At 33.8% G+C, this 20745-nt stretch overlaps 1 protein-coding gene and 1 long non-coding RNA gene across 2 annotated transcripts in view; both read left to right on the plus strand.

The window, feature by feature from the left end:
• The window catches only part of LOC127880639 (zinc finger protein with KRAB and SCAN domains 1-like), a 27212-nt gene extending 14377 nt beyond the window's left edge, over positions 1–12835 (plus strand). Inside the window, exon 7 of the mRNA XM_052427960.1 lies at positions 7949–12835. Coding sequence (XP_052283920.1) covers positions 7949–8598 — 650 coding nt within the window. The 3' untranslated portion in view covers positions 8599–12835. The remainder of the gene's footprint in view (positions 1–7948) is intronic.
• On the plus strand, positions 12836–19780 carry LOC127880645 (uncharacterized). Its single transcript, XR_008049685.1, has 2 exons — positions 12836–17125; positions 17282–19780. It is a non-coding gene; the product is annotated as an uncharacterized LOC127880645 (long non-coding RNA).
• The last annotated feature ends 965 nt before the right edge of the window (positions 19781–20745 follow it).

The following is a 20745-nucleotide window of genomic DNA, read 5'->3' on the forward strand; positions in this document are numbered from 1 at the left end:
ACTGGTGATAATGTTAGTCATAAAATGTTCTACATTTTGTTTTAAATTGAAACAATTTTTGAATTATTCCAATATCAAGAATGTTCTTTGTTATCAGACTCAAGCATAATAATTCTTTTGTGAATACGAGCCCTGGTTTATCATGTGAAAAACATCCATAAACAATATTAGTATTCACTGTTTAGCTCCGCTTTACTCGCTGCCAATTTTCTTAGCGGGAGATGTAATTGTGTTACCTGCTTAAAAGAATTTGCAGCATGTAAAGTCGAGATATAGAGCGAATATTAATACGATATAAAGGCTAGTCACTCTCTTGCAGATATGGCTGAAATGTGAGCGGCATTTTAACAATAAATACAAGTCATAAAATGTGTAAACAACAAAAAGTACATGTCTCGGCATGGACATCGCCATATTGTTTGCCACTTTATCCCCCAGAATCCTGAGGCTTGTAAATGAAATGTCTTTTAATTGGACCAAATAATTTGTTAAAGGGGCCTTTCCACAGATTTTGGCATGTTTTGAAGTTTGTCATTAAATGCTTTATATTGATAAATGTAAACATTGGATCTAAAATTCTCCAGTAAAAAATCAAGAAGAAAATAAAAAAAAATAATAAGGTAACACTCAGCAGGACTCGAACCACTGAGTCCTGGAGTAAAAAGTCTCCTTTTTAGACCTCTCGGCCATCCTTCCAATCTACAATATCGGATGCATTTTATACCTTATATAACCAATCCTCGTAGTTTCACAAAATATAACGACAACAACAGAAATCTCCAAATTATTAATTCGTTTCGCATTGCAACGCTTTATAATTTTCAGGTTTTTAAATCGTCAAAAGATGCATATACCGGTAATGGCTGTTTTAGAGCATGGTAAATGTTCAGTATTACTGTTTCCTCACAAATATCATAACTAAAACAAAAAATTGTGAATCTGAAACACTTTTTTCAATTTTGTCAATTTACCCAAACATGAAAAGTCCCCTTTAAATGGACAAAATTAATTTATATTTTGCATGTTGAAAGCAACTATTTCATTAGTTTTCAACTTAAATTTAATTATTTATTTTTTCAGAAATGTTTGCAAATGGCAGTTTTAATTAGAGTTCCAACTTAAGTTGTGATCTAAATATTTATTTTTCAAACTATTATGTTGCTTTTTTATAACATAGCATAATTTGTATTTAAAAAAAGGCAGGAAATGGGGTTTAACATTTACCACAGTTTTCTATATGATTATTCAATGAATGTTTAAATTAAATTCTTTTTTTTTAACATGTATGTTCTGTTTTTATAACAAATACATTGTACCTTTTATGGATTGTTTCATGGATTGATAAAGTTGTAAGTATAGCCTTGCAATAATCAGGATTCTTAGCAATTTCCTGCAGGTTTTCTATAATAGAATTTAAGCTAAAGCTGAATATAGTGGATGTTTCACCCTGTTTTTTTTCATGTGTCAATGTCATGGGAAATACAGAAACACACATTGCATTTTAATTGGCTATTAACAATATTATTGAGTAAAATACATTATTATTTGATATAAGTATCACTAATGTTTAATACATCTCCATATGGTATTTATGGAATGATGTTTATGGAATGATTTACAAAATGTAACAAGTGTTCCTCAGTAGAAACAGCTGGATACAGAGGTTATCCATTCATATTTAAATGACACTAAAACTAAATGTCTAAGTCGAAAATCAATTACTTGGATATTGTAGTTACTAGTGAGTGCTGAGATTAATGTGCAGGGACACTTCCTCAGCATCACAAAATATAGCTTCAGGTGCGGAGGGACTTTTGAAGCTTTGAAGTACTCTAACCTCATTTTTACCCATGAAAAACATCAGTTTACATTTAAAAATTTAATTACCGTATTTTACCATGCATAGCGCGCAGTTTTTTACCTTCAAATTTCACAATAAAAATTCAGTGCGCGTAATACATTGACACAACGCTTTCCTGGTTGCTAAATTGCAAAAAATCCATTTCGTAATTGTAAATCTTCACAATTGCCGCCATTTTTGTTATTGCAAAAAAACTACACCCTATAATGTTATAGACTGAAGGGGCCGTTGTCGAAACAATAAATAGCGGGAAAGGTTAGGAATGAACGGGGTAGTAATAGTTTTGACAAAAATTAAAAGATGAAAAAAATGTCTTTGTTGGTGTTTTCACACTTCTTCATCGATTGTTCACTAAAAAAAAATCGAGGTATATCGATCCCCGTGCGCCGCGGTATTGTTTGTTAAAGTTTTCGTTGTCATGAAAACTCGTTGATTTACAACGCAAAACGTCTTATTTGAACTGAGGCTAATTATTTCAATAAGTATTTCTCAACTTCGCTTTTGCTTTATTTTGATAATTTAATCCAAAGTTTAATGTTAGCATTTCCGAAAATTTGCATTCTATGTGAATTGACAGTTTGACATCATCAAAGGAAAGCCGCTTCCTGTCTGAAGCAATAAAGCGACAAGTTTCTCGCCGACAAAATTGGCTTCCTTTGTCTAGCAATCAACATGCCGAACCAATCGTGTGTTTGTTCCTCAATGGCAATCGTCCAATTAAATAATAGCACGTGCAAAGCTCCGCCTTCGAACCTTTTGGAAAGAACGGAGGTGGAGTTCAACGGTTAATTGAGCAAGTGTTTTACGTAAGTTGAGTTCCGATTTGCCGAAATTACTAGGCCCTAAGCATTGAAACGACGAATACATTTATCAATGATTTTCCGATCTCTGCATAAATATGCTACTGTGCGAGTATACTACGTAGGTTACAAACCAACAATAGAGATATAGACTCGTTTTATTTTCTTCCAATAGAGACAAACAAATGATATTTCTCAAATGGCTTTACGCGGATAACGCCAACTGTATGGAATTGAGCGTTCGGGTGTATTGTTTGTCTTACTATAAAATACTTATCAACTAGACGCAGTGAAGGCGCAAAATACCGGGTCAAACTGGATTTATTGGGGAGCATCTCTTAATGGGGAAATATTTAAGTCGATGAAAAATAAAATGGAATCCACGGACGATTTGCGTAAAATTGGACATTGAGATGTTGCGGGTCTGCAGAAGAAGATATCATACGATGTTGTGAGCGGCAGGTAATGAAAATGTTACACTGTTCAAATGTGAGGAATACGTAATAGTGGTTCAAATTTAACGCGCAGGGGTCTTGAAAAAACATGCGCAGCGGCAATTAGGACATAACGGTGTTCTCGAGAGAATAATCTTAAAAAATGTCGAAAATATAGTGCTTTGCAACCCATGCTCCTGATCGTATAAACGCTCCCTACTTTAAAACAAAAAATTAAGCGCCCGAAAAACTCAGATTAAATGATTGCGCAATATAAGAATGGCGGCCATCTTCGGCAAAATTTTCAGGTTTTTGGTCTTGAATTCTTTTTTTTCTCCATTTTGGCTTTTAAAAATCGCATGCGCGTTATACATGGTAGCGCGCTATACATGGTAAAATACGGTATCGGTTGCAAAAGGCGGAGGGATATGGAATTGGCGTTTTCCGTCATTGGACTGTCGGGAGGACCGTCTGTCACAAAATTTTGGAATAAGCTGTGATATCAATTCAACGAAATTTCTTAATTTTGCAGTATTTAAGTAAACACATTATTTGAATGCTTGTCATGCTTGGATGGTGTGGGAGGTTTGCAGGAAAATCCTGATTATTCCTTTGCATGCTCCTTTTTCTTTATGATAGATGATAATTATTTTCCTTTTATGTGCAATATAATCAACATTTTTATAGTTTTTGAAATGCAATAAAGTAACTGAAGTTTTGTAATGTATTGTGTCGTGATTCATTTAATTATAGTGGTAAATCTTATAAGAGTTTCCATATAAACAAGTTGAGAGCTGAAATTGATTTCAATTTGCCAGTAATAAAAGCAAGGTGAAACAAGGACTTGTAAATAAATAATAAAAAATAAAGCTGAAGAGTAGTAACTTTTGGATGACAATCAGGAACAGAAATGCCCCACAAGAAAATAAATGGACACAAAGTTTACAGATGCCAAGATGATGCATAATAGGTGAGTTGAGTAAACAGAAATGACACCAAGTGGTTATGCCCTTTTCTCCCATTATCAAAACCCGTTTGCATGAAATAAAAAGGAAGTATGTTTGTTTGTTTTTGATTTATTTTGGTTTTGTGTACTGTATGTCACCCTGTTTGCGATGTACATGTATTTGGGGTTTTAATCTGTAAACCATTTGTGACATATTTTTGGCCATTTTATGTAACTAATTAGTGATTTAATAGTGTATTTGAGCCAGTTTGTATGTTTGTGACTGACTCATTTTGTGGTGTAGAGAATAAGTCCTGTAGGCTATTAAATTTGGTTTACAGTATGAATGTTATGAATCGTTTTCTCACAAACATGTATTGGATGGATTTTTAAAATTTATTTTTTATTATTTGTGATGCATGTTTATCTTATTGAATTTCCATTGACTTATTAATATGTTCTGGTACCTAAATATTTATTATGTTTTTGTTTGTATGTACATGTATTTTGCATTTTAAAACATTTTTGAACATTTGAATGCTTTATATATAATATTTATTATTAATGTCATTATTATGTCATTAATGAATGTTTTCAGTTATGGTCTAATGGTATCATGCATTATGCCCACCAATAAAAAAGGTCTCATTAAGTTGCTCAGTTTCTGAAAAACTACAACCATATTGTTACATTTAAATTGTGTATTGTCCACTAGTCTAAAGTCTAGTTTTATGACTTTGAAACAATAATCTGAAAGAATTTGAAATTTCCTTGATTCAAATGTGTTTCTTGACTTTCGTAAGAAAATGCAATCTACATGTAGATACAGTTAATTTTGTGAAAAGTTGACACCCTTGTTAGAATAAGAATAAAAGGAATGATAACATTAGAATGATCTTTTGACACTAAGTGACATTTGTGTCCATAATAAGCACAGATTTTCATTTAAACTTTCTCATATTTATCAAAGCTTGCTTGTACTATTTTGTTTGCTCTCAAGGATTGATTTTTAGCTCTACTGGCCATAGGCCTGAAGAGCTTATGGGATGGCATGGTGTCTGTCTGTCTGTGTGTGTGTGTGCGTTAGACTTTCTCTTGTTTATCCAATAAAGTCCACATTTTTCATCCGATTCTTTTCAAACTTGTTCAGTGTGTTGATATTAATGAGGACCTGAACCCTATTGAAAATGGGTTACATCAGAGTAAAAAGTCCAGAATTATTTCCCCTTGAATTTGAGAAAATTGTGAAATAAGGCTTGTTTACGCAATTAAGTCTACAGTTTTCATCCAATCATTTCCCGACTTGCACAGTGTCTTTATCTGAGTGATGAGTCAAATCCTATTGAAAATGAGCAATATTGAAGTTTTAAGTCCAGAATTATCTCCCCTTGAATTTAAAAACAAAAAGAAAATCTTTAACATTTTGCCATTACTTATGCAATATTGAAGATAGCAACTTCATATTTGGCATGCATGTGTATCTCATGGAGCTGCACATTTTGAGTGGTGAAAGGTCATACTTCAAGGTCAAAAACTTAAAAATCAAAGCGGCGCAGAAGGGGACATAGTATTTACATATACATGTAAGGTTCTCTCCTTTTGAAACTTCAACGGATGTTTTATATCATCGAGGGCCAGAACCCCATTGAGAGTGAAGAAAATTTGTCCAACTTATTGTTGAAAAGGAGCTATTTGAAGTTTAAATTTTACGTTTCTTCTAATCAGACCTGTTTACTTCTGCGGATTCGCCGTAGTTAGTACGGATTATTTGGCTAAACTACGCACTACGGATTTGTACTGAATAAATACGGATTCATCGATCAAAATGGTCAAATTTCAGTTTTAAAACGTACTTTCGCTTATTTTCGGTCTTTGCGGGTAATTTATTAATCATAATCAATTTGGCGCATGCGTAGTAAGAAACGTTAAAATTCAAGCCTCCCGGGGAACGAGTGCTGATCGAGCTTGTCGAGTCGTCACCAAAGAACAACTGACTTGCGTATTGGTTCGCAAATTTAGCCGAATATATACGATTTTACGCTGCTAACCAGTATATACATCTCTCTCTCTATTGCGGATAATACCAACGATAGTCTATGTATCGGGATTGAGCACGTCTGTTTTTACACACGTCCAAGATGGCGGCAAGCAGACGAGAAATTGCGATTAACGGCGAAAATAATGAATACCATTCAAACAAACAACGGATATCATATGGTCATTAGGGAATAATGTAATGCGTGTGTCAATTAACGCAAAATACTACGTTTGAGATAAACATAAAAATAAATATTTATCAGAAATCTGCACAGTGAATGTGCGTCACGGAAACAAGTGTTGGAAAATTGGAGTTCAGTCTACTCACAAAGTTAACTCATTTATAATAAGATGAGTATTGTTCGAAAATGGAAAGAGACAAACATGATTTGATTTATATGTTAGTGGATCTGTGTATACTCAGATTCATATGCATATTCTGCTTAATGATGTTTGTTACGCTGTACAGTTAAATGAAATAGCATTGAACTGAGGTTGTCAAGTGCAAGATATTGAAAGGTAAACAAATATAAAATATATTATTTTAACTGCATCAAATACATTATTAACACAACAAGAACACTATAGGGTGCTTGTCAATAATTGTTTGTTTTCCCCTTATGATATTTAATTTAAAAAAATACTGAATTAAATTAACAGCTACTCTTAAAGAGCTTATGAGCAAATGGTGTATTTAAGAATCTATAGATTATTGCAAGTTTAATATGCATGTGGATGGATATTAACTAAATATTGTCTTCATTGTAAGAAGACATTAAAGCAGCACTTTATAATATAAAAATGCTGTCAAACATGCACTTAAAAACAATTTTAATTATGTTACTTATACATGGTTTATCGCGCTTTTTTTTCCGATTTATGGTTAATCGCGCTAATTTTTCCAATCCAAATGGCACAGGCTGTAACAAATAAAAGCAAACAAAATCACTTAACAGATTAAATGGTTAGCAAGTAAATTCATCTTATGCTTTACGTACCGTTAAACTGATATGTGACCCAGTCATGGTGCTTTAATGCTCAAAATGATTGAAAAGGTTAAAACTACTGACAACAGCCCAAAACTACTGAGAGATGCCCTGCATACTACTGAGAAGCAATCGGTAGGGTAAACAGGTCTGCTTCTTGTTTATGCGATGAATTCTCCATTTTGGGTCTGTTTGTTTAAAACTTACTCAGATTGTTCATATTATCAAGGGCTTGAGCCCTATTGATTCCAGCCAGTAGAGCGATTCAGGCCCTCATGGGCCTCTTGTTTTAAGAAGTATTTGCTTTGTCTCCTTTCATTTGAATCAAAAGGCTGCTTTTTGTTTCAAGTTATTGATCATAAGTAACACAAACTATTTTATGAAAGCATTTATATCATTACTAACATAATTGTATATCATTGTACACAGATCGTTCTTTATAACCTTGATTTAAATACATACCTCGCTATATGAGAAGGGGTTGTGGGTTAACATTTTCGGTATATACTGTATATTTGCAAAGAGGAGACTTTTTGTAAATTAAAAATATCATAAAAGTGGAATGTGCCTTCCCTGAGTCTGCACAGGCTAATCCAGGAAGACACATAACCCACATGCATTAACCCGTTCTCATAGAGGGAGGCTTATTTGTATGTCATTTGGTTGTTCACATTCTTCATTTGCATTTGAAGAGTGAAAATATTTATGTTATGGTTACAATAATGTTTTGTTTGTTTTTTACAAATTTATTACCTGTAAGTAATACTTGTACTAATTTATTTGAAACAGAATATTTACAATTGTACACAGATCAAGTTTCCTTACATAATAATTTCATGATTGAAATACCTCTGTTGTACACATCCTTCTTTTTTCCCCGGCAGGTCTGGCGAACCAAGAAGCCATCAATTCCAGTCTCCTCTCCCACAGCAACAGTATCCACGGCGTTTTCGACCCGTACCCACGCAAACGAGGACGCCCACGAAAGAACTCGTTCCTGTACGGGAACGAAGCTAGTCACATTTCGCAGAACAACCTTGCTGCTTCCTCTCTGCATTCCCACAATTCTGTCTCCACTGCAGCGGACCAGGCGAACGATGGCCGGACTCCACTAAAGACCTCACCATCGACGTCGGACTTCGATCAGAACAGCCCCTCATACCTCGCTCTGCCTTTCAAGCGTGGCCGCCCACGGAAAGAATACGAGAATCTTCCGCCCGGCGTTGTTCACCCGACCGGTATCAGCATCGGGAACGGATACGTAAAGTGTAATATCTGTGGTAAGGTCCTCAAGGGGACCTCGATGTTCACCCACAAGCAGGCGCATCTGGGTATACGCAACTATAGCTGTAACTACTGTGGTAAGTCGTTCACGCAAAAAGGCCCGCTGATAACGCACGAGCGCGTACATACGGGTGAGAAACCGTATACATGCGGGGCCTGCGGGAAATGTTTCTCCGCACACAGTGGCCTTTATCAGCACAAGCGGAGGTGTTCCAAACATGCATTTAGTGAACTGAACCTTACTATGTAAAATGGTAAGATGCTGTCGCAGTGAATCACACATTAACAGACTTTGAAATTTCCATGAAATATTAAGAAAATGCAGTCCTTGCGTATCACACATATATATACACTTGAATGGGCATCGACATTTCGTTGTAAAATCATTAATGTAATCTCTTATTAATGAAATATCACATTTAAAATAAAAATTGCTGCTATGATAAGGGCAGTTTATTAAACAAAAAAATGTGACAAAGAAAATTGCATATATAACTGTACATTCAGTTTGCAGCAATGGTTTTTGTCCGTCGTACAATGTAAAATGAAATGAAGCATTTTAGCTCACTGCTTTAGTGTGGTGAAAAGTGAGTACGCACTTGATGTGATGGCCTTTTTGTCTGATATAATATAGAAGTTTTCATATTGACTTGTTAATTAACTAGTTAACTAACTGTGGCAAACAATTTAAGTGACTTTATTTCGTATTTGGGTCATCAATGTGGTTCAGGTTGTTACATATCAAGGTTAATGGTTGAAGAGAATTGCTAAATATATGATGTTTTTTTAAAAGAAGAAATATTGTTGAGAGTGACGTTTGTGAAGAAATAAACAAATCGACATTCTGTATGTAAATAGAAATACTGTCTGTTGGTATTACAAAGACACTGTTTGTTTGGAGTATGCAATCTTATTTGAATTAGGAACATGTCCGGGTATAAATCATTGTTAAAACTCATAAATCGCTGTATCATCATTTGTGTAACGTTTGAAAGCAAAGAAAACTTGAAATTGTTGCCAGTATGTTAAGAAAATGGGAAAGTCGATTGCATGGGAGTTTTTGTATCATCAAATCCAGATGAGGTTGAAAAGAAATACAATAAACACCAAGTCAATACAATAGGTATATGAAGTTTAATGATTTAATATATATTCACTACTTGAATAAGAAAGTGAATTCTTGTTTATGCCCGTACTGTTTTCAGTAGTTCAGATATGTTAATTTAAGGTTTCAAAAAAAAGAACAAACAATTATCAAAATGAGTTATACATGTAGCTGCCAGAACTTCAGGTTGTTATTTGAATAACTAAGATTTTAGTCATGTTGACCAATATCTGGTAATATGACAGAATGTTTATTTGTCATTGTCACATTTTCTGTCAAAAGGTATTAGGTTATTTCATTATTTGGGATGCAGACATAAGCTGACTGAATATTACAATGCGTTATTACTGTGTATTATTGCTTAGGTCATTAGACTAAATACTATTTCATTGTATTATTTTGTAAGAAAATGCATTGATTTAATTGAATTTGTTTGTGATCATTTGACATAACTGTGACCTATATGTATTTAAGACTGTTGACTATATGTAAATATTATTGTGGGGTGGAAACTGAAGGACCTGTTAGGCTGAATACAGTCTACTGTAAAGAGTGCTGGACAGATGTTTTGCCTGATAGTCATTTCTAAATATGAACATGACTAGGAATCGTATACTGAAATGTGTTGATCATGAGTGTAAGCGTGTTGGAAGGACCTGCATGTTGTCGCGATCATTGGCAGTGTTATCTTGTGACATTTGTATGAATAACTTTAATCAATTGACTTCAGATTGTTTTTGTCAATCAGTCAGTGCTGAAAAGGACATATCAAATTTGACCACCAAAATGTTGGATTGCCATACATAATTTGTACATGTATACATGTTGTTTTATGTTTACGTTGCATGTAAAGGTATAAATAATTTGCTACATCATGAGTTTTTGGACTTTTCCCAATGATGTTTCCAAATATTTCTTCTGCACAGAGATATGTATGGAAGTTGAATAATAATCTCGGTGCACGTTGTTTATATTTATATGTTCATGTATGTATATGGTGATATTTTGTGGACCAAAGACCAGTGGATGGTAGAAAGGCCTTGTTGTCTTCAAAATGTATTAATTTTCATGTGATATATGGAATCAGTTGTAATAAGCAATAGAATATTCAATTCAACAAATATTTGTAAGTCTTGGTGCATTTTATTGTTAAAAGTTTTATTCTCTCCCCTTGACTTTTATTTAAACAATATTTACAAATAAATTTCCTCTGACAATTTTAATAAATACTATTCCAATCAAAATGCTTCTTATAATTTAATTTAAAAGTTTTGACCAATAAAAATTCTTACACTTTGGCTTAAATTTACAGTGATTTAAAAAGATAATTTGAGAACAAAATCAATTGAAGCTTTACATTTTTATGCCCCCCTTCAAAGAAGAGGGGGTATATTGTTTTGCACATGTCCGTCGGTCAGTAGGTCCGTCCACCAGATGGTTTCCGGATGATAACTCAAAAACGCTTAGGCCTAGGATCATGAAACTTCATAGGTGCATTGATAATGACTGGCAGATGACCCCTATTGATTTTCAGGTCACTAGGTCAAAGGTCAAGGTCACAGTGACTCAAAACAGTAAAATGATTTTCTGATGATAACACAAGAATACTTAGGCCTAGGATCATGAAACTTCATAGGTACATAGATCATGACTGGCAGATGAACCCTATTGATTTTCAGGTCACAGGGTCAAAGGTTAAGGTCACAGTGACAAAAAACGTATTCACACAATGGCTGCCACTACAACTGACAGCCCATATGGGGGACATGCATGTTTTACAAACAGACCTTGTTTAAGGCGTGGTTCCAGATTCTCTTTACTTTCTCTCACCTGAAAACTTCTGTATAATGAAGGTGCTTGTTACATGTGAACTTTGAAGTATATGTTACAATTGAAGATTTCATAATAATTGCAGTTGTATGACCTTATGTCTTCTTTTATATACATAAAATGTAGACCATTTTTAATAACCAGCCAATTCAAACTAGGCACTGCAGAGTTATGTCCCTTCATTTTTTTGACAAATTTGAAATTTGCTGTTTTTTTCTCTACATTTTTTTTTATCAAATCTTCACCAGACTTGGTGCTAAATAATCAGCAAATTGGCATTTGAAATTTACTTTTCCACTCTGAGTCGTACAGTTTTGATGAATCTTCACCAAACTTTCTTGAAATGTTTGTTGATATAAAATGATGGTCAATTTGAATAACTAGCCATTTTGAACCAGGCATTTGAGTAATATTGTGATGTGCTTAAACAAAATGGGAAATTTGCTGTTCTAGCTCTCTAAATCGATAGTATTCATGGATTCTTCACCAAACTATTTGAAAGTATTTGTTGACATACATGTAAAAGGGGCCAAGTTAATATTCAGCCAAATAATATCAGGCTTTTAAGAGTTTTTGTCCTCTGTCCATACAAAAAATGGTTGATGTGCCAGTTCTCTGAATTTATTCACTTTTCAATTAACATTCCAGATATGTTTATGCACATAAAAATGGAAGTCAATTTTTATAACTATAAATATTGCAAGCTACTAGGTAATTTTTTATGTTTGGCGTATATTTTTCAACAACAAAAATCACTGTATCTGCAACAAGTTTCAGATCTAAAAATGATTATGTTACTATATAAATTTAGTCCTAGAATAGTGTTTAGGGTAACAATGTATTGTTTTTGTTAAGTGTTTTTAAGTGTAAAGATTATGCATGTTTTAATGTAAGTCTATACTTTTGAGTTATCATAGTATTACAGTTTATGTATAGATTTTTGTAGCATATTGTTTTTTCAGTAACATATTCCATATTTGCTAGATACATAATTGTTAGAAATAACCTTGTTACTCATTTAGTCTGTATGCATATGTTGATTAGCAGTCATTGTGTTTGCTGAACCACTTATAAGTCTTACCACTGATTTTACTTGCAAATTTGTATATAAGTATGTTATTATTCTAAAATGTTAGTGATAGTATTTTATTTTTGCGTTTTTTTTGGAGCTTTATTGATTTCTTGATTTATTTGATTAATATTTGTAACCTTGTCCTGAAAAGTTTCAAAACCAAAGCAAAATAATGTGCAAACTGAAGGTTCACTTTGCCTACATGTAACTATGCAGCTTATATATTTACTAGGTGATTGCCATTATTTTGTATTTCTTTTTTAAATGAAATGCCAAATAATAATGTTTAAGGCAAGGTTGTCAAGCGTAATAAGGTCGTAATTGTCATTGACAATATTGTTGTGAAATTGTAAACAAATGAAAAAATAACACAATTAAAAAAAGACAACTGGACTATGTATAACTTTCAAGTCATTAGGTTGATATATATTTTAGTCTGGCATTGAGAATATTGGGTTAATGCATGTGCATAAAGTTTCATCCAGTGTAGTCCATAAATCAGGGAAACCCTTTCCTCCAAACTGGATTTTTATTTAGAGTTCCAACTTCACAGGCTAATCAGGGATGGCACTTTACGCACACATATTTTTAACACTTGTTTTTCCTGAACAAGACTCATTTTATTATTGTTTTGTTCATCACATAGCTTGCAATCTCACCCCATGTCCTTACATTTCTATCAAGGTTTGTATATTTTTACACACAGACTTTTATATTTATTTTAATACTGCATGCAAAATAGAAATCTTCCAATGAAAATGATTTATGTTTAAAAATCTTCCAATGAAAATGATTTATGTTTAAAAAAAATTGAATATAGTGATACATGTATTAAACATCAATGTATTTTTGATTGGTTTTATTTAGAGACAGTCTGTATGATCCAATGGTATTATTATGTTTCAAATGTTCATGATTTAATGATATTCATTTATGCTGTAATGCAGTTTACTAGGGAGATGCAAGCTAAGTTAGTTTGACATCCAATCAATGCCTGAAAGTTTTTGTTAAAAACTTGAATTTTTTTTCACATAGATAAATAATGCTAGTCTTCCCATTTAATATTGTTTGGTTTAGATTGTACACATTAAAATACCCAGGCTCTGACTGATTAAGGCAAAAGTACAAAAGTTGAATTGGGAAATTCAAAAAGTTAAATTGTCAATATTTGGGAAAATCTTATTCATAATGCTATATCAAAAGTATAAGGAAGAAATGCAGAGTTTGAATCTAATTAATCCAAATTTTTATATTTCGAATAACGATAACAAGAAAGCCAAATGTATGCGTTATTGAACAGTATCATAACAGGGCATTCATTCTATCACAGTGTAAGCCATGTTACTCATACATGTATGATAAACTTGCAATTTTTCACTTTTTGATTTATCCGTCCCTAGAATTTGATAAACTTTATACAAAAAAGTCAAATGTTATTATGTTTTCTTTTTTTGAATGTAATAAGGCATTACTAATTCTATCATTATATGAATATAAACATAAGTTACTGTAACCATGGTTACTGCAATAGTGTTGATTTCGCTATCTATGCAATGTTTCTAATTTTTCTAATAAAAAAGTTATTTTGATTTTGATGAGTGAGTAACATATTATAGAAAGTGATGTAAATGTAAATCTTAACTTATTACATTGGTTGTATTTTTCTTATACTCTGTTTGCACCAGTAGTTATCTTGAAATGTCAAAGCAACTATATCATGGAATACTGGTATTATCTAAGATTTTGAAGCCAAGGAAGATCTAGTTAGAACAAAACAGGTTTGTGCTGGTGAAACAAAACTGGGAAAGCCTGATCTGAGAAAATACATGAGACTGTCTCTGTGAAAACGAGGTTTAACCCTTTCAGTGCGGGAACCAAATTTTGAAGGCCTGTGCAAACAGTTTGGATCCAGATGAGACGCCACAAAATGTGGCGTCTCATCAGGATCCAAACTGTTTGCTATTCTGATAGTATTCTTTGAAAAAAATCGAAGAAAATGCTAATTTTAGAAATTCAGCAGACAACATTTTAGCAGACGACAAATTCCCAGCATGCAAAGGGTTACATGAATGCATGTGCGTATAGTGTTAGACTGAGCAGTTTGCACAGGCTCATCAGGGACGACACTTTCCGCTTTTATGAAATTATTGGTTGAAAGGACTTCTTTGAAAGGAAAATCCAGTCTAGGCAGAAAGAGTAGTCCCTGATTAGTCTGTGCATACTGCATGTTTTTGCATCTTTGAGCTGCGTCATGCACAAATGGGTTTTATGCCATATGCAGCCAGATTTGCTTCAGACCAGCTGGAGCATTTGTCAGTAGTTACCTTGTCCCAAATATAGTCACACAATATGAGGCCTTTCTGTATCAGAAGCAAAGTAAAAATGGCTATGTTCAAACAGCGTAAAACCAGAACAGTCTGCGAGTAACTCGCAGTCTGTTCTCGTTTAATGCTATTTGCTGCTCATCAGTAACTTAAGATTGGAAATTAAGCTGTTAAACTTGAATCTAGTACTTTAAGAAAGGTCTAAAGTTATATTTTACTTTCTAAGGGACTACAAATGCGTAAAAATCGAATCTTAGTGGTAAAGTGTCAAGTGCTGTCATAAAGGGACAGGGTAGCTCCTGACCAGAATATGCGAACGTGCAGGCTCGACTGGAGTTTGCTAGCCTCATATGGCTTAACATCTATTTCGCATGATGCCAATCATTTATAATGAATGATAACATGAGGTATTTCATTTTCCATTATTTATGTTTTGGCATTCTTTAAGGAATCATACTTGTTGTAGTCTTAGTTGTGATAGACATTATTTTCGGTCGCCATACTACCCATGTAGATATTTTAAGTTATGCAATTTCAATTTTGAGCTGTTGTTATTCTTAATTTGTATCATATGACATAAAATGTGAAATTCTTCAGAAAAGTGTGATGTTAAGTTTTGAAGTAGAAATGTAAGAGACACTGAAGTGTGTAAGGTTTACTTTGTAGCATTAATGCTGGATTTGAAATGTATATATTTCACGTAACTCTCATAAAAATCATGAAGTATATTACACAATGTTGTATATAGCTATATAATGAATATTAATTGTCATAAATGTGTGTAAATTATTAAATAATGTATATTTTTTATCATTTACATTGTTTGCAATTGGCTTTCAGGGTCCAAAACAGACATAGCCCACATAATCTTTCATATATCGTGATACCAGTTACACTTCTTAACTGTTCAAATAACAAATTAATAATTTTCCAAAGCCTGCATTTGCGAGATTGTGGATGACACTTTAAAGGTGAACAGTTTTTAAGAGCATAAACAATTCATATAAGTTTATTTTTCAAAACATTCACACCTTACTTTTAATACGCCCGTTTTTAAAAACGGGACGTATTATAGTTTCACCCTTGGCGAGCGCGGTGTCCACAGCAGTGTCCGCTCTCTAATTATACCCCCATTACCATTGGTAATGGGGGCTATATAGGAGTCACTTTGTCGGTCTGTCGGTCGGTCGGTCTGTCCCAAAATTTCATCCAATCTTCACCAAACTTGGTCACAAGTTGTATCTTGATGATGTATAGGTCAAGTCTGAATATGGGTCATGCCGGATCCAAAACTAGGTCACGGGGTCACTTAGTGTGTTTTAAACCGAAAGTTTGTCTGGACTATAACTATGTCATTTACCATTAGATTTTAAAATAACTCGGAACATTTGATCACCATCATGGGACGGTGTGTTGTGTGTAAAAAGTACGTCAATATCTCCAAGGTCAAGGTCACACTTGGAGTTCAAGGGTCAAATGCTTGTCCGGGTAATTACTTTATCATTTATTGTGAGATTTTAAAATCATTTGGCACATTTTTTCACCATCATTGGCCGGTGTGTCGCACGAAAGAATTAAGTCCTTATCTCCAAGGTCAAGGCCACACTTTGAGTTCAAAGGTAAAAAATGGCCATAAATGAGCTTGTCCGGGCCATAAATATGTCATTCATTGTGAGATTTTAAAATAACATGGTATATTTGTTCACAATCATTGGACAATGTGTCATTAGAAAGAATTACATCAATATCTCCAAGGTCAAGGTCACACTTTAAGTTCAAAAGTGAAAAATGAGCTTGTCCAGGCCATAACTATGTCATTCATTGTGAGATTTTAAAATGACTCTGTACATTAACTTTGTTCACAGTCATGCGAAAGAATTCAAGAGTTCAAAGGTCAAAATGGCCATAAATAATAATGGCATAATAATTCTTAAAAATCACCATTAATAATATTCTCTTGTTTTGTGAAGACAGCATGTAAAATAGTCTGTGTCAATGCGGCACGTGGGGGTATACGTCGCGTCTGTGACAAAGCTCTAGTTCAAATATTTTTCATCAAACTTGGTCAGAAGTTGTGTCTAGACAATATCTAGGTCAAGTGCGAATATGGTTGATGCTGGGTCAAAAACTAGGTCACGGGGTCACTTAGTGCATTTCAAGGATTAAGCATGGTTTCCGCTCTCTTATTGAAGAAGTTTTCACCCGATCTTCACCAAATTTGGTCAGAAGTTGTGTCTAGATGATTTGTAGGTCAAGTTTGAATATGGGTCATGCCGGGTCAAAAACTAGGTCACGAGGTCACTTAGTGCATTTCAAGCATTTAGCATGGTGTCCGCTCTCTAATTGAAGTAGTTTTCATCCGATCTTCACCTAATTTGGTCAGAAGTTGTGTCTAGATGATATGTAGGTCAAGTTCGAATATGGGTCATGCCGGGTCAAAAACGAGGTCACGAGGTTACTTAGTGCATTTCAAGCATTGAGCATGGTGTCCGCTCTCTAATTGAATTAGTTTTCATCGGATCTTCACCTAATTTGGTCAGAAGTTGTGTCTAGATGATATGTAGGTCAAGTTCGAATATGGGTCAGCTGGGTCAAAAACGAGGTCACATAGTGCATTTCAAGCATTTAGCATGATGTCCGCTCTCTAATTGAAGTAGTTTTTTATCCGATCTTCACCTAATTTGGTCAGAAGTTGTGTCTCGATGATATGTAGGTCAAGTTCAAATATGGATCATGCCGGGTCAAAAACGAGGTCACGATGTCACTAAGTGCATTTCAAGCATTGCGCATGGTGTCTAAAACCTTCGAACGGGCGTATCTTGTGACAGTTTGGCACTCTTGTTTATATTATGCTGATATATATGAACACCAACAATTATCAAATAATATCGCAATTACATTTATTGAACTATGATTTGTTTTTGCAGGATCCTGGCAAAATATAATTGATTACACCACTAATATTGATAGACTGGGTACAAACATTTTTCGTTTTCAAGAACAGTTAAGTTCTGTTTTCCTTTCTACTTTTTCTAATTTTATTTAAATTGCTTTCGTTTTATCCTACATGAAGCAACAATAATAAAATGTGATGTAGTTACTTTATGGGGCAATTTTAATGGAATTTTACAGCAGTAAATGAATATGAAGCTACTTATGTTGCTACATTTTGCATTTTGTACATTATTAAGTCTCTTAAACTAAACAGAAATGAACAGTTTTGAAATGTACCTTGTGTTTTCATTTTACTGTAGTTTTTCTCAGACTAATAGAATTGGGTCCCCATAGAACTAACATATTTATTAATATTCATCATGTGACATATTTTATTTATCTTCCCATTTGATGCATAATCACTAAGAAACTGTTAAAAACACGTAAGTGCTGTTGTTTGTTTTACATCACATCTGCTTGGTAAATGTTTAATATTTATTAAAATAACAGATAAGCACCCCATGTCCTCACACAATGCAGCCTCAGGGGCAGGAGGACCTCACAAAGTTGGAAACACACACGCACACATGCTGGCACTGGGGTCAAATGAAGAATTAAACAAGGCTGCACAATAAGTTGAGACTGTCAACTTCTAAATTGGATCAATTTATTTCCAAAATTAGGGATGTCTAGTATAGTTATTTCTATTTTCAAAATATTTCTTACAGATATTCCTTTAAAGAAAACAGCGCAGACCCAGATGAGATGCCGCATCATGCTGGGTCTCATCTGGGTCTACGCTGTTTGCCAAGGCCTGTTTTCTAGACGCTAGGCATAAATGGGTTAAAATTAATTTGACTTCCATGCCTCAAAATTATGTGTTACATATTAAATCTTCTTTCTAATGATGTAATTGGATATATGGCTTAGTTCACGAACTCTTTCAGATACTTTTGACTGAGAATTCAAACACATTTTGAAACTGTTTTGTTTCAAATATGCTGTTGTTTTAAATATAGCTTGTCTTTTGCTCTCTCTGACCACTATCTCTGACTTAACCATGTGTTTAACTGTTGTTATAAACCATATTTTTTTCTAAATTTCCTGTAATTTGTTAAATGTCTATAGTCGAAGCTTTTTCTTAAATCTAATGTGATGATTGATAAAGAACAGGCACAATTTAGTTTCAGATTTAAATTGTAACTGGTATTACCAGTTCAAGTTACATTTTGTGAATTTAATGTACATTCAAATGTTCAAATTCAGATCTAGCTTGAGTTTTATGTTTTGAAACACAAGTTTATGACATTAAATCAAAAGTTGTATCGAAACCTGTATTGTTTTTGCATTGTGCGATACTTATTATTAATTACATGTGATTTAATAAATGATGCCTTTTTAAATTCAATGTGTACTGAATTGTAGTTTGATTAATTTTAATAATTGACTGATGCAGATTTTAAATGTTTTAAGTAAATTGATATGTGTCTTGTTTTGAAAAAACTAGGCTTAATTCATGTGCGTAAAGTGTTGTCCCAAATTAGCCTGTGCAGTCCGCACAGGCTAATCAGGGACGACACTTTCCGCTTAAATGGTATTTTTAGTTTCAAGGAAGTCACTCCTTACCGAAAATCAAGTTTAGGCGGAAAGTGTCGTCCCTGATTAGCCTGTGTGGACTGCACAGGCTAATCTGGGACGACACTTAACGCACATGCATTATGACCAGCTTTCACAGAACAAGACACATATGATATTTTGGCACAAATTAAGATCATGCACACTTTTGATTTGATTACATGTGTTTTTTATCAATGCTTTCTTTTAATACCTTCCATTTTCATTATTTCTCAATGATTTTTTAATCAAATATGTGAATGTGGGCAGCAATAACAAACTATGTGATCTTGATTAGTTGTGAAATTCATGTGAATCATCTTTTTTTCCATCGGCAAATACAATGTACATGTATATACTATCAATTATTTGCAACATACTGTTCCTATGTTGCGTGGTTAGCTATAGAGCAGGCATTATATATTTAGCAATAATCTCTAATATTCTATTGTGATTTAATGTTGTTTTTGTTTCGCTGTTTAGACCCAAAAATTTGCTTACGTTTGAATCTGTCTTGTCGGCTAGATACCAAAATAAATGTAATTACAAAGTTCGTTTTTTGTTGTAGCTGCATCAAACTTGTTTATGAGACTAAAAGGTGAGTCTAAAATCTGTGTGATAAAATGTGTGAAATAAAAAGTTTTGTGTACATTATAAACTTAAACTTTACCAAAGAATCCCCCATTGTTTCAATAGGAATAACACTCCAACATGCCAGATATAATGGAAGTTGGTATTAACATTTTCAAACAGCAGAGTGACTTGCTTCCATAACATCATCGTGTTTATTCACTCACTATTTCGCTGTCAGTATGCTATTGTTTTATTAATATACTATTATTATACCCCCATTACCATTGGAAATGGGGGCTATATAGGAGTCAATTTGTCAGTCTGTCGGTCGGTCTGTACAAAATTTCTTCCGATCTTCACCAAACTTGGTCACAAATTGTATCTAGATGATGTCTAGGTCAAGTTTGAATATGGGTCATGCCGGTTCAAAAGCTAGGTCACGAGATCACTTAGTGCGTTTTAAACCAAAAGTTTGTCCGGACCATTGCTATGTCATTTATCGCTAGATTTTCAAACGACTTGGTACATTTGTTCTCCATCATTGGACGGTGTGTCATGCGAAAGAAGAACGTCCATATCACCAAGGTCAAGGTCACAGTTGGAGTTTAAAGGGAATGAGCTTGTCCGGGCCATAAATATGTCATTTATTGTGAGACTTTAAAACCATTTGGCACATTTGTTAACCATCGTTGGACAGTGTGTCATGCGAAAGAATTATGTCTTCCAAGTGGTCACACTTTGAGTTCAAAGGTCAAAAATGGTCGTAAATGAGCTTGTCCGGGCCATAACTACATGTATGTTGTTCATTGTGAGATTTTTAAATCATTTGGAACATTTGTTTACCATCATTGGACGGTGTGTCACGCGAAAGAATTACATGTACGTTGATATCTCCAAGGTCAAGGTCACACGTTGAGTTCAAATGTCAAAAATGACCATAAATAA

Source organism: Dreissena polymorpha, chromosome 5, assembly GCF_020536995.1.
Source record: "Dreissena polymorpha isolate Duluth1 chromosome 5, UMN_Dpol_1.0, whole genome shotgun sequence".
NCBI classification, from domain to species: Eukaryota; Metazoa; Mollusca; class Bivalvia; order Myida; family Dreissenidae; genus Dreissena; species Dreissena polymorpha.